At 42.0% G+C, this 14,798-nt stretch overlaps 1 protein-coding gene across 6 annotated transcripts in view; it reads right to left on the reverse strand.

Annotated features, from left to right (window-relative positions):
• The window catches only part of LOC120232541 (intraflagellar transport associated protein), a 65,665-nt gene that overhangs the window by 17,193 nt on the left and 33,674 nt on the right, over positions 1–14,798 (reverse strand). For all 6 annotated transcript variants that reach the window (XM_039233328.1, XM_039233322.1, XM_039233327.1 and 3 more), the window contains 3 exons: positions 7,113–7,186; positions 5,558–5,629; positions 4,132–4,198 (listed from right to left, as the gene is read on the reverse strand). In XM_039233328.1, coding sequence (XP_039089259.1) covers positions 4,132–4,198; positions 5,558–5,629; positions 7,113–7,186 — 213 coding nt within the window. The remainder of the gene's footprint in view (positions 1–4,131; positions 4,199–5,557; positions 5,630–7,112; positions 7,187–14,798) is intronic.

The raw sequence follows: 14,798 nt of genomic DNA on the forward strand, positions 1-14,798 counted from the left end.
AAAAAAACTGGAGGAACAGAGATGGGGGAACATTTTGAAGCAAGGATTTTTCTTTCTCAATATTTTTAGTAATCTTCTAGGCAATAAAAGAATGATTATTAACTGTTCCAAGTATAAATAAACAAAATGCGTAAGCTGTAAGTTGGCTGAAATATGTCTTTCTGAGCTCTGGACCTTTACAGGTGTTGTTCCTTATGCTGTTCCTGGACTCTTCCAGCCTCCCCTCATCCTGAGCCTCACCCCTCTCACCTACAAATCCTTAGATCTCAGGCTCTGGCAGAGCTTTCTCTGATCCCACATACAAATTTAAGTTCCCCTGCCATATGTTCTCATGAGATCTAAAACAACTTACAATCCTACATTTGTGAATATCTGGGTAATGTCAAGTTAATGAACTGCATGAGGACAGACCTCAACCTGCTTATTTGTCATTATATTCCAGGCTCCAGTCACAGATGCTACGTGTCTGTGAATAAGAGTCCCAGGCCATTCACAGGCTGTAAAAGCGCTTGAAGTTGCCAAGAAGGAAAGAATTTTTTTTTTAAGTTTATTTTGAGAGAGAGAGAGCAAGAGCAGGGGAGGGGCAGAGAGAGAGAGAGAGAGAGAGAGAGAGACAGGGAGAGAGAGAATCCCAAGCAGGCTCCACACTGTCAGCACAGAGCCCAAGGTAGGGCTGGACCCCACAAACTGTGAGATCATGACCTGAGCTGAGATCAAGAGTTGTCCCTTTAACCGGCTGAGCCACCTCGGCACCTCAATGAGAGAGTTTTTTTTTTTTAATGTTTTTTTTTTTAATGTTTTATTTATTTCTAGGAGAGAGAGAAAGAGAGAGAGAGAGAGAGAGAGAGACAGGGTGAGCAGGGGAGGGTCAGAGAGAGAGGGAGCCACGGACTCTGAAACAGGCTCCAGGCTCTGAGCTGGCAGTCAGCACAGAGCCCGACGCGGGGCTCGAACCCACGAACCGCGAGATCATGACCTAAGCGAAAGTCGGACGCTTAACCGACTAAGCCACCCAGGCGCCCCGAGAGAATTTTTTTAAAAAGAGGTGACAGATGCCTTCACTGGAATTGGGAGTACTGGAGAGCTTGAAAATGAAAAATCAGGGGCGCCTGGGTGGCTTAGTCGGTTAAGCGTCCGACTTTCGCTTAGGTCATGATCTCGCGGTTCGTGGGTTCGAGCCCCGCGTCGGNCCTGGGTGGCTTAGTCGGTTAAGCGTCCGACTTTCGCTTAGGTCATGATCTCGCGGTTCGTGGGTTCGAGCCCCGCGTCGGGCTCTGTGGAGAGGGCCAGCTCACGCTGTCTCTCTCTCTCTCTCTCTCTCTCTCTCTCTCTCCTAGAAATAAATAAAACATTAAAAAAAAAAAAAGAAAATGAAAATCAAATAAGGCTGCCAACACTTGAGCGAGAGTCAGTTGCCCTTTTTCACCCAGCACAACCACAGCACAAGAACAGCTACCGGTCGGGAGGCCCGTGAAAGACAGCTGATGCTGAGTAGGCCTCAAAGAACTCTCTTCAGTCACCCTGCACTCAGCCAGAGCACTGGCTGGACTGAATGGGGGGGGTGGGGGGGCAGTGGGAGGGGATGACTAAAGACCAAAAGATTCTTCCTGCTCTGAGGCTTCAGCACAGTAACTAAGACCTGTTCCAAGGAACAATTTTTCTGGATAAGAGTCGGCTGTGACAGTTAACCGTCAGGTTAAATTCAAAGGAGGCAAAAGTGGTTAATTTGATGTCCAAGAAACACAGGGCACCAAACTTGGTGGCACACGTTTCCCTCGGACAACAGCTCGAGAGCGCCGCCCCGAGCTGGCTCCTCGGAAAACCTGTCTCCTCCCGAGCTGCCAAAGTGATAAGCCGCATCCCAGGAGAGAACCGTGCTCCTGAATCTTGGAGACGATTTATGAAAGCAAATAAGGTGAACAAATAAAATCGATGATAGAAAAACAATACGCAACTCTTCCTTGTTGCCCTGGGCAAATCTGTTGCTTAAACAATAACAACAGAATCTAATCAGTAAACCTCTTAGCTGCCAGAATTATACAAGCAACTTGCCTATTTCAAATGTCACATTTCCCATCTGATATAAATATCCGCCTTCTGCTCACATTCCTGAAGTGTAATACAAATTGAGCCCAAACGAAAATTCACCTTGGCACAAACTAATTATTTTTTCCCTTTCAAATGACCCAGACTGTGCATTATGAAAATTGCAAAGCCCCGGTCTTTTCAGTAATTGGAGTAGATTGTGGAAGCCGGGAGTTGCTGCTCAGCCAGGCCTTTTTACCCTGCTGTCCACATGGCATGGGGGTGACTAGCTCCTTCAAGTCCACCGAGACCTGGTTCAGCCTCGGCAGCCTTTTATACACAAAGGCAACGCTGCGTGTTCTCTGATTTCTGGAAAAATCTGCCATAGCAGTAAGATGTGTGCATACTATTTTCTTAAACTAAAGAAATAGATCTGGTAGTAAAAAAAAAAAAAAAAACACCACTTGAAAAAATGTTTAAAGAAAACGATGTGAAAATAGTGGGAAAGGTAAAAAGGCTAATCTGAAAGACTGCTATAACCAAAATCATGTGTGTCACCTCTGTGAGTTTATGCCAGAATACACACTTTCTTGCTAATGGCAGGAAGCAAGAGATTTGAGCCATAGAGGAAATGCTCATCCCGTCTACTTTGGGGGCCTTCCTAGAATATTAAATGTATGTTGCAAATGTAGCACTTGCAGACTCAAACCATTTGTCTCCACAGACAACTGTATGGGCATCCCCTGGGGTAGTGGTTAAAAACGTTGAGCACTAGCTCTCACCAAAGATCTTCTGAGTCAGCCTCTGTCTCGGGAATAGAACCCAGGAATCTGCATTTTTAACATCTCCACTTCCCCAAAACAGTGTGTTTGCTCTACAAACTCGGCTTCCTGATCAGTCCTTAGCCACCCCTTCTGATCCTATCAGACCCCTTAAGTTGCTCATACAGAGAAATTCAGAGCTGCCTGGGGTATTAAAGTTAAAAGAGCCTCTCTCTGGAGCACGATTCCTTTAGATCTCTGATCTCACTTGAACCAAGTAAGTAAGGAAAAAATCTGCGAAGTTTATAGGTTAACAGAGTGCATGAGAAACAATCCCTTCAGTGCAGTAGTGTGATGTTTCTGAGCAGAGTAAAAGTGTTCATCGCTTCCAATTCCCAAAGCCTCTCAATTTCAGGCAACCAGAGAAGCCAGAGTAGGGACTTTCCTGCAAACAGTTTACAGAGTCACCCTCTGCGAACCAACGACACCCGCACTGGAACGTCCGTGTGATTATAAATAAACCACCCTCCCAACAATACTCATCGTCGTCCATGGTTATAATTACCTAAAGACTGTACACAATTCAACACCAGCAAACAAAGCCCCAGAGAAACTGCCCCTTCCCTATCATTCAACATTAACTTTGAGATATTCTTGCCTATTAAATTAGGAATGAGAATTTTCAAACCAAACAACTCTAATTTTGAACATATTTCGAAGGTGTTTTGAGCCACAAAGGAGGCCTATGTTTACACAGTAATGTTAAGCAGGAAAGGAAAAAGGTCTCATCTACATAAATATCAATGGACCAGCATTAAGCCTCTCCCAGCCCAGCCTAAGTAGGAAAATGCCCTAAAAGAAACATTATCGATATATCTTTAGTCTTAGGTGTTTGGCTTACATATTTGATAAATATTTATAAAAGTGCAGATTTTGATTTGATTTTATGTTTTTGTTTTACGATGAATTCTATTTTTGTGGTTTTTATGATCAATTGATATTTTATGGATCACTCGGAAATCATTCAATTTACACGATGCTTCTAAGAAATAAGATTTGAACTCAAATGGCTTAAGAAAATTATCCAAAATTCAACCACATGGGGTGGGGTCAGGAAGGGGCATCTTTATTTCATTTTAGACCAAAGACTTTACAACCTTCAATAGGCTTTGACCTTTCAGCTGAAATCTTTGTTATTGAAAAAGAAATTACAGGACTATAGTTCTCCCTACATCAGGGGAGGTGCAGGTAGGGATTGCCAAAAGAAAAAGAAAAAAGCTGTCTAAAGTGTTATTTGTAGTTTCTGGAAAGAGGTCAAGCAGCAGAGAGAGGAAACAAAGCATACCCTTGCTCATTTGGGGCTGAGTCTCCTCATCTTTGTCCAAATCTTCTAAATCAAGGAAATTGTCCACCTAAAAAGAGATGAACATCATTGTTATGTATATGAGGCCTACTGAAAAAATTTCAATTAACAATCAATGAACCCACTTCCACAGAATTCAAAGTGAGCCACTGAATCTACTTTTCTCATTAACTTGAGTCCCAGCTAACGGCCTTTGTGTTCACTGCTTTCCCAAAAACATCTGAAAGGAGCAGTCAATTTGGAAGCTGGCCTGGATTTTGTAGGCACCATAGTAAGATCTCTACACTGAGAGGAAAGGATGGTCTGAGGAGTTTTTGAAAAGAGACTTTGTTCCCAGATTCTCTGCCAGGATATACCTTATTCCCAAGACAGTCTGAAACAGTGACTCTGGTTTTTCTGTTGGTTGGTTTTTGTTTTATTGCTTTTGCCTCTCCACCAAATGATGGTGGTGGGTCTGGCTGTTACCATAATGGGCTTTTCACTCTAGGGTCAGAGAGAAGAAACTAAAGAAAGCAGAAGAGAAAGGTCCATTTGAAACAAAATCATCCTGCCCCAGGTAAATCACAAGAGAGGTGAGCAGGGCCGAAAATCAAGTGTTCTCTCTTCCGAGCAAATAAAACTGAAAATTACTTCAAAGGTAAAAAGCAGAGCAGATGACCTTTACAGGCACAATAGCAGCATTTCAATGAAAGACTAGTCCACGTGGAATCCTGCTCTCCGCAGCAAGCTGACAACGAGACATTTTAGATTAACAAAATGGTAACATTTCAGACACGAACTAATTCATCTCCGGTGAATATCAAAGAGTGTAAATAAGAAAATGATTTCACCACTGGCGTAAAGGAGACCTAGTCGAGTAAAGGCATAATGTCGAAATGCTCATCGTGACCTAAAACGTGCTCCTAACAAAGTATCATAAAGTTACAGATTCAGATCTCGTAAATGGAATTCAAAACAGAGCCTGGATTTTTCATCCCTCAGCTCTACTTCCCAGACCGTGGGCTCTGGCATATGAATTCAAAATGGAAGCTTCCATTGCTTGTAAGTACATCACTGTAGTTATTTCCTAGCATCCAAGTGACAGCAAAAATGGATCTTCACCATGACGGTCTCGGTCCTAACTCCGTTATTTTGCCATTTCTTTTAGCGGTGTATGTTCAGGGTGAGTAGAGTCATGTCTCTCTACTGAGGAACCCCTTCCATTTGCTAAGCTTTCAGGGAAAAAGACCTGGAACCCCACCGACCGACCAAGCATACTTTCAAGATATTTAAACACCAATAAAATCTGCTGAATTCTCCAATTTTGTATGAGAGATAGCAAATGAGTCCTGTGGGGGGAATTTGTTTTGATCTGACTTTTTTTTGTTTTTGTTTCTGTACCACAGAAGAAAATTGAATCATGCCTTACCTTCACCTGTCCTGCCCGATTCAGATCACCTTGAAAGGTACTGCCCACTTTTTGGCCTTCATCTATCACTATCTGAAACAGAAACAAAACAAAACAGTGAGGACACATTGATGGAAAAATGAAACAGCCAAAAATAAAGGAGCTGACATTGTAGCCCTTCAGGCCATAAAACTCCCCTTCCAACTTGTGTTAATTAGCTATGCATGATGGACCAGATCCACCAAGTCATAGTAGCGGTCAGGGAATAGTTTTCAGGAGGTCTGACTTCTACTTCTGCCTCTACACTCATCTACAGTATAACCTAGAGTAAATTACTTAACCTCAATTTTCTCATGTGTAAAATAGGAACACTCCCCACCTCATTACCCCACCTCCCATCCCATCCCATTGAACCTCTGAAGGACAAGGCAGAGAATGCTAATGCAACATTTTCAAGTTATTAGGAAACAATATCATTGAACAATTCTTTGCCTCTCACATGCTAGTTAAAGACTCAATAGGAAATATAATACCAATTGCCAGTGACTGCCAGTCGAAAGTGAATCCTTTACAGGAATAAAAAAGGTCAGGTCCCGTAATCATCTCATTTGGAAGCAAATTCTGGAATTAAAGAATTGTAGGCCTCCGCTATGTATAAACACTTTCCTAACACAGAGACCTTTGTTCCCTTGTATGAAACCACAATCTCATGTACACTTTTGTCCACAATATCACAAGGTAGACAGGATAAGCTAGAAGGTAGAAACTCAAATGATGTTAAAAGTAGAACATGAGCTTCCACTGGGATTCCTTGATAATTAAAAAACCATAGCTAAGGAGAACATGAATATAGTCTATTAAGTCTTTAAGATTAGGAACAGAGCATACAACATTTATTGACCAAATCTTGGAAAAACCAAGATAACAGATTTCACTTTAAGAGATAAACCCAGGGGCACCTGGGTGGCTCAGTCATTTAAGCAATCAACTTCGGCTCAGGTCATGATCTCATGGTTTGTGAGTTCGAGCTCCACTTTGGGCTCTGTGCTGACAGCTCAGAGCCTGGAGCCTGCTATGGATTCTGTGTCTCCCTCTCTCTCTGCCTGCCCCTGCTTGCCATCTGTCTCTGTCTCTGTCTCTCTGTCTCTCTCTCAAAAATAAATAAACATTAAAAAAATTAAAAATCAATAAAAAAGAGATGAATCCAGAGCAGGTAAAAAAATCTCCCATTTTACACAGAGAATTATACACAGAGAATTATAAAAATGAACTATTTTTTCCCAAATAGAGGACAAGCTAAAATACGGGAACAATTTCAAGAATTTTTAGATGGCAGTTTCTTAAGGAAACATAAAAATTTGGGGATAACCATGTTACCATCATAAACTTTGACTGCTGAAATCATGAAATATAATGATGATTTTCAATGAAGTATCCCAATGCTATGCCTAGAATCAAGAGTCTGAGTTACTGATCCAATACTGTCCAATGTTTCGTATGTTCTTACAGTCTCTCTCTTTTTTAATTCATAAAAAATGGGTTTTTTCCTGTTTCTATAAATGTGCTATGATATTACCTGTTCCTCTTCTGAAGGAAATATATTTTCTGAAGAATCAGCTCCAAATGCTCCTCTTTTGGTCATATTATTCTCTGAAATGATAAGTTACATATTATAAAACATCCACCACATGGAGTCTAGTTAACGTTACATTTACTGAGAATCTTTCTTCCAAACAACAACCAAAAAAATGCTTTTCAAAGAAATCTACAAGCTGAATGCTTGAGGCATTGAGCACTCTTAACTTTACAAAATTACTTCTGGGGTGCCTAGGTGGCTCGGTTGAGCATCTGACTCTTGATTTCAGCTTAAGTCATGATCTCATGGTCATGGGATCGAGTCCCACGTTGGGCTCCATGCTGAGTGTAAAGCCTGCTTGGGATTCTGTCTCTCTCCCTCTCTCTCTCCCTCACCCCAACTCAAAAATAAATAAGTAGGCTTTTTTAAAAAGAACTTACAAAATTGTTTCTAAATATGCATAGAAAGATAACACAATTTCACTCACTTTTCAATAATACTTAAGTGCTTACTATAAATCTAACACTGTTCTCAGCCACCATTACAAGGTGAGGAAAGTACAATACTTGCAAAACTCTTAGATATTATATTTCTCTTTTTTTTTCTAAAATCGAGGGTAGGTTTTCCTTATGTGGTAGCAATGTGTGGATGATTGTGGAAAACTTGCAAGAGAAAAAAATTAGAATTAGAAAATCAATCCTAATCCTACAAAACAGAAAAGCTGTAACAAATTTTCTTTTCCAATGGCTATGTTTCTCATATTTTATCTGTGTATCCACATATGTAAATTCTAAAGAGCAATGTTTGACTATTCTTGACTATTTATAAGTATAATACCTTTGCACTAAATCTGTTCACATTCATGATCATCTTCTTAGGATAAGGAAAGGGTCTAAGATTAATCCTAAATTAAGAGATTGAGAAGATTATGATAACATGATGCCATTAACAGAAATGTGGGAAATAAATTCAGATGCGTGGTAATGAGTTAAGCTGTAATCGTGCTCACTAGAGGTATCAGTAGAAATAGTGAGGGAAACAACCAAGAGGCTTCTGAAGATGTAGGCTATATCATAGCTACAGGTAAATATCTGGTAAAAATTACACTGGGATAAGGGTTTAAACCATCAAATTATTTTCAATATTAAAACTAATGATGAGGGTTAACATGGATTAAATGTCAGATCCTCTTTTACGAGGACCTCATACAGCTCATGTAAGACACACGGAAACCCTAGAGGTAGACACTGTTAGTATTCCCATTTTACAGATGAGGAAACCAAGACCTACTAGAGAGATCAAGTAACCTGTTCAAAGTCACACAGCTGGTAAGTCACAGCATGAGGATTTGAACCCAGGCCTTTTGACTCAGAATCCACACTCTCGATCACACTGCTATGCCCCTTAGAGTGAGAAAGCAAATGAAGCGAACGGGTATTTAGAGTACAGAAGAATGAAGCAAAACAAAACAAAACAAAAAAACAAATCCCAGAAAGGAGACAAAGAAGAAAAGTTTACAACAGCACAAGTACCAGGGGTGCACAGTAGAGCTACGAGAATTGTTTGATCTGAGTGCTTTGTAGGCAGGTATCTAACCAAAGGGATATGAGAGGGTCTAACCCAGCACAGTGGCCATGTTTGTTTCTCTTGAGCTGTTACTTGCATGGCATCAAAAGCAGTGAGAGTCTTGTTGTTTACAGCCTGGTGCAAGTTCAGTCAGAGTCCTTTGTTTGCTTCTGTCTACCCATCATTGGCAGAATTAAGACTTGTAGGGGTATCTACAGGACATTAATGCTGGAATAGTGTTAGGGTGCAGAGGTAAGGTAACCTAATCTGTAATACGTTATTAATACTCAATAAACAAGAGAGGGAGAATGCAAATACTGAATGCATCACTTTTTCCTTAAAAGGGTTGTATTAATAAAGAACACAAGCTCAGGCCAGTTCTCTCTCCTGACTCCCATACCAACATGCATGACTCCTAAATAGCTTCCACCGGGAGAGCAGAAACTCTGATGGAAAGCACAAGCCTTGGCAGTTGGCATGGAGCGGTGAGGGCCAGGGGGTGGGGGGCTGAGTAAGTAAGGCAATGGGAGCCTTGCCAAGAATACTGCTGGAATAACCAACCAGCGCTAGAAAAGATCAGATAAGTGAGGAAGTTGTGGTTTTAGGACTTATCTCCCTGACTTCTTCCCCTTTTACAGTCAGAGCTGTCCTAAATCAGTTCTGGGGAAAAGATAAGCAATGAAGACAGGAGAATTTACCGGAGGCATGGAAGGGTTTCTCAAATTTCCTCAGAGTTAGAGACAAGAAGACTTCCCGTGGCTACCTGTCATTCCTCCATGCACTGTTTTTTTTTATGTCTACTTATTTTTAAGAGAAAAACAGAGTACAAAAGAGGGAGGGGCAGAGAAAGTGGGAGACACAAAATCTGAAGCAGGCTCTAGGCTCTGAGCTGTCAGCACAGAGCCTGACATGGGACTCAAACCCACGGACTGTGAGATTATGACCTGAGCTGAAGTCGGACACTTAACTGACCAAGCCACCCAGGCAGTGCCCTCAGGGCCCTGTTCTAATAGGAGATGGAATAGTTTTCTGTTCCCCTGCTTATCCTTTAAATCCAGCAGAACCTAAATCTAGTATTTACTGAGAAAATACTACATCCCAGCACACTATTGTAATAGTCTACTGGCTTTAATACCTGAGAAACACAGTGATGTCTGAGAAGAACAGATACTCTGGAAGGACAAGTTCTGTTTGTTCTCAGAATCACTCAGTGCACTCCTCTGCCATTTCCAACGTGACGCTCAGGGTATTTGACAGATAACCAAATGAAACTCCTTCCAAATAAAGAGCAATATATAACAGAGTCCCAGCTTCTGACGCTGATGTTGAGCTATTGTTGGGATCTCAGATCTAACAAAAACATTCTAGTTCTTTTGTAAACATAAAGTTTTCGTGTAAAAGATACCAGGAGAGGAGCGCCTGGGTGGCTCGGTCGTTTAAGCATCGGCTCTTAATCTCAGCTCAGGTCATGATCTCACGGTTTGTGGTTTTGAGCCCTGCATCGGGCTCTGTGCTGATAGCACCAAGCCTGCTTGGGATTCTCTCTCTGCCTCCCTCTCTGTGCCCCACCCCCTGTTTAAATAAATAAACTTAAAGGAAAAGAAAAGAAAAAGAAAAAAGACCAGAAGATGCAGAAAAGAACTTGTTCTCTCTGTGACAGATCCCTCAGTTTAAGCCTCCTTCTGGGACCCTGAAAGTAGTTTCACAAGAATGTATATTCTCTCACTCCAAAGACCCAGAATGCTTCTTATAAAAGCTTTTTATCACTTTTTGAAAAAACAGCAAATAATAAATCTCTTGGCAGAATAAGATAGGAAAAAAGGGATTTTTTTTTCAATATGATAATGTCATAATGGCAGATGTTGGCACAGCCCAGAATCCAAAGTGGCCCTAAGCCTGATCAGAGGGCCAGCTGCTGCCTCCTAGAGTTCTGCTGGTGGCAGTCCAAACGCGCCACCCAAGCGTCCATCTCATCTTCTGCTTCTGTGCTCCATCAGAGTCCTCTTCCCCCCTTTCATCTTATGTCTAATGTTTCTTGCTTTGAAATAAGTGTCAGACAGAATACACTTTAGAAAGCTAGCATCTCTATTTCAGAGTGCAAGTAGGTTACTGAGATCCGAAAGACAGTTTCTTTGGGCATTTCTGAGTCAACACTTCAATATGAATGAAACAAAGGGTTTTCATGTTTGTTTGTTTGTTAGTTCCTAAAGGTTTTTAAAGGTTTCGTTATCTGAAGCAATGGAATTTCGATTTTCTTTTGATACCAAACAGACAAGCTTCTAATAGATGTCCCATACATGATCGCCAACTACACCTACCATGTCTAATTTCAGGCCAAGGAAAGAGATTCCGCTCCTCAAAAAGGTGGAAACCACAGATGCCTTGATAAGTTAAACACAAATCACATATTGATTATGTATCTTCCCGATGAAAGGGATCGCTTTCAGAGAGCTCAATTCTGGGGGGGAAAGAAAGCTTTTTAAAAATTCAAATTCTAGGGGCACCTGGGTGGCTCAGTTGGTTAAGTGTCCAACTTCGGCTCAGGTCATGATCTCACGGTTCATGGGTTTGAGCCCAGCATCGGGTTCTATGCTGACAGCTCAGAGCCTGGAGCCTGTCTTCGGACTCTGTGTTGCCCTCTCTCTCTGACCCTCCCCTATTCATGCTGTCTCTATCTCTCTCTCAAAAATAAATAAAACATTAAAAAATTTTTTAAAAATTCAAATTCTGTCCATACAAAAACCACACTAGACTAGACCCCATGTGCTGAGAACAGCATCACCTTGCTTGTGGGAGAGTTTTCACAGATCAACAGTCAGCATCAGAATTCACGACCGATTCCTGACAGCAACCTCAAGAGTCTGTTCTTCTGCACCATGGTCAACGGCAATATAAATCAAGAGCATGTGCTCAGTCGCAAAGAGATATTGGCTATGTTGCTAGAAGGAAAGAAAAATACATGGGGGGGGGGAGGGGATTCTGTGCAAAACTGGGTAGTTGCAAAAAGCCTTTTGCAAAGAGAATTGGGGATAAGCAATCATGCCTATAACAAGGCTGGGTACTTTGAAAGTCAGGGGGTGATTTTCACATTATATTCCTAGCCTAGAGCAATGTTTCTCTGGACAATAATATTTGCTCTTGATTTGTCCAGCCAGACGACTTCACTCCACTGCTTCTTGATCACATGCTCCTTCGTATCTGGCCTCCCCTGGAGCGATAGTCGTTAGGATTAAATAAGCAATTTAAAAACCAATCAATCATAAATCAGAATAAATCCAAAGAAGCTAAATTCAGCAGACAAATGTTTTGTCTAAATTCCCTTTGCAGTGCTCTGAATTCCAACTGTTTTATGTTCTTCATTTGAAAGGGCACAGGGAGGAGAGGATTACCTCAGCCGGGCCAGTCAGGAATAATTGTGCTTTCCCCGAGGCTGGATGATAATTGACTCATTATTCACAGTCAGCTCTCAAGCTGCCAAGACACAAATGTACAACCCTGGCCCGGAAAACGTGTGTCAGAAGTCCAAGACGAGGGACACAACAGCAGTAAGTTGAAATTTTTGAAATGTCCAGTATCAGGTACTTCCTGAGAGAAAAATGTGAAGGGAGGGGCACCTGGGTGGCTCAGTTGGTTGAATGTCCGACTTCGGCTCAGGTCATGATCTCACAGTTTGTGGGTTCAAGCCCCGCATCGGGCTCTGTGCTGACAGCTGAGTCTGGAGCCTGCTTCTGATTCTGCGTCTCCCTCTCTCTCTGCCCCTCCCCTGCTCATGCGCTGTCTCTCTCTCAAAAATGAATAAATATTTTTAAAAAATATGTGAAGGGAGCGTAAAGTAGCTGAAAGGTGATTTACAGGAAGGAAACCCAAGTGGAAGCTGGGCCGTGCAACTCATTCGATCTGAAAGTTATATTGTGGGCAGCAGCTAAATGCAGGGTGACAGAGATGGGCAAGACACCGTCCCCACCCTTACAGGGTTTCCAAGGAAGTTAAGCCAGATATGCCAGCGACCAAAATAGAACAGAACTATGGCGGACAATGTAAGGGAGTAGAAAGTGAGAGAATGGCGAAATTTACACCGGGTTTGGGAGAATCACAAAAGGCCTCACATAGGCATGGAGCATCTGAGCTGGGCTTTGAAAGACTATGGCTGCAATTTCAACAGGGGACCACTGCTGAGGTTATCCCACAGAAAGGGAAAACTGCGTGAGCAGAGCCCCCAAGGTGGGAAAGCAGAGGGCTTGAGGAAGAATCACAGAGGATTCCAGGAAGATGGGAGAGCACCTTCAGTGACGCGTGAAAGGCATCGGACAAACACTCTGTAGTTTAACCTAGGCCCTTGGACGTCACAATCAGAGCTGTGCTCTAAGGAGACGAAATGGATAGAATGGAGCAGAGGAGATCAGACACTGGAGCTAGAAGTAGTAAGTACAGGTAGTAATCCAGGTAAGAATGAAAGGGGCTCTCAGCAAAGGATTTAAGAAAGGAAAAAAGAGGGGTGCCTGGGTGGCTGGGTCAGTTAAGTGTTCGACTTTGGCTCAGGTCATGATCTCGCAGTTCATGAGTTCGAGCCCCATGTTAGGCTCTGTGCTGACAGCTCAGAACCTGGAGCCTGCTTTGGATTCTGTGTCTGTTTTTTAAACCATTTTTAAAACATTTTTTAAAAAAAGGAAAATAGAGCTCACAAAGGGAGGGTTTTTTTTGTTTTGTTTTGTTTTTTTGTCTCTAAAACAGAAATGAAGACACTATCTCCAAGTGGTTATATTTCCTCCCTCTAGATATCTCTGAATACTCACCTTATCTCTCCACTGCAACCTGGACTATTCTTTTAATTTCATCTGGTACACCCTAAGTAACTGCTTTTTTTCTTAACCAGCTCTGTGAAGATGGAAGTAGATAATACGGCATGCTTGCAACCTGTGAAATGATTACACTTTGGCCCAGAGAGGCCACACATATCATCCCATAAGATAAGCTCACCTTCCCAACTGATTTAGCCAAGGCCACAGAAGGGAGGTGGCCTGCCTTAGCAGCAGATACCTCATGTATGAGCACAGCCTCCCGTAGCTCCCAGAGTCCCTAACAGGGCAACAGTCACTGCTGACATTGTCTACACAAGCCAGGATCTTGCTGCATCCGAAAGTTCCTTTCTTTTTGTATCACACGTTTACCTACTTAGAACTTTCAAGTCTATGCACAAACAACTCATTTTCTTAATAGGAAATACAGACAAATGGGATGCTCCTCATTCTTGAGCCAAACCCAGAGTCACAAGGCCATACGGTCATCCAGTGAAGGACTCACAGTAAGGACCTAAGTACCCGGAAATAGTAGCTCCACCTCTCCATAGCTTTATTGAGGCATAATTTACAAAATTCACTTATTCTAAATGTAGAATTCAATGATTTTTGGTAAACACCGAGTTGTGCAACCATGACCCCAATTAAATTTTTATGTCATTTCCATCACCCCAAAAAGGACTCTGGTGCTCATCTGGAGTCCTTCTCTGTTCCTACTTCCAACGTCAGGCAACCACTAATCTGCTTTTTTATAACTATAGCTTTGCCTTTTTTAGACAATATAAATGTGATCAAACAATACGTAACCTTTGTGCCTGACTTCTCTACTCAGCGTATCTTTGAGGTTCATCCATGTTGTAGCATGTATTGGCTCTGTGCTCCTTTTCATCTATTGTGTGGATAGATCACATTTTGTTTTGTCCATTCACCAGTGAATGGACATTGGGGTAGTTCCCACATTTTGCTCCCCCTTGATTCCGATGTTGCATTTGATCCTAGGAACACCATCACTAACCCCAATTCCATGCAGTGCCACAACGTGAAGAAACCAAAACAGAAGACAAGCAGAGAGTTTCAACTTCCCTCCACACCCAGACAATGAGAGGAATGCACGTAGTCACTGGAGCTAAAACTCTCTGATCATCTTCCCTCCTCACATGGTCCAGCCTTAGCACTATTAATGTGTTCCTGTTTTCTTCAAATATATCTGAAATCATCTCAAATTACCTTTCTTAATTGTTCATGGTCTATCTCTTGCCACTAAACTGTAAGCCTAAAGAAAGCAGGGACCTCTCTGTCAGGAACTTACTTACAGTTCCCGAAA

The sequence above is a fragment of the Hyaena hyaena genome, unplaced genomic scaffold, assembly GCF_003009895.1.
Source record: "Hyaena hyaena isolate Hyena2069 unplaced genomic scaffold, ASM300989v1 scaffold_74, whole genome shotgun sequence".
Lineage (NCBI taxonomy): Eukaryota > Metazoa > Chordata > Mammalia > Carnivora > Hyaenidae > Hyaena > Hyaena hyaena.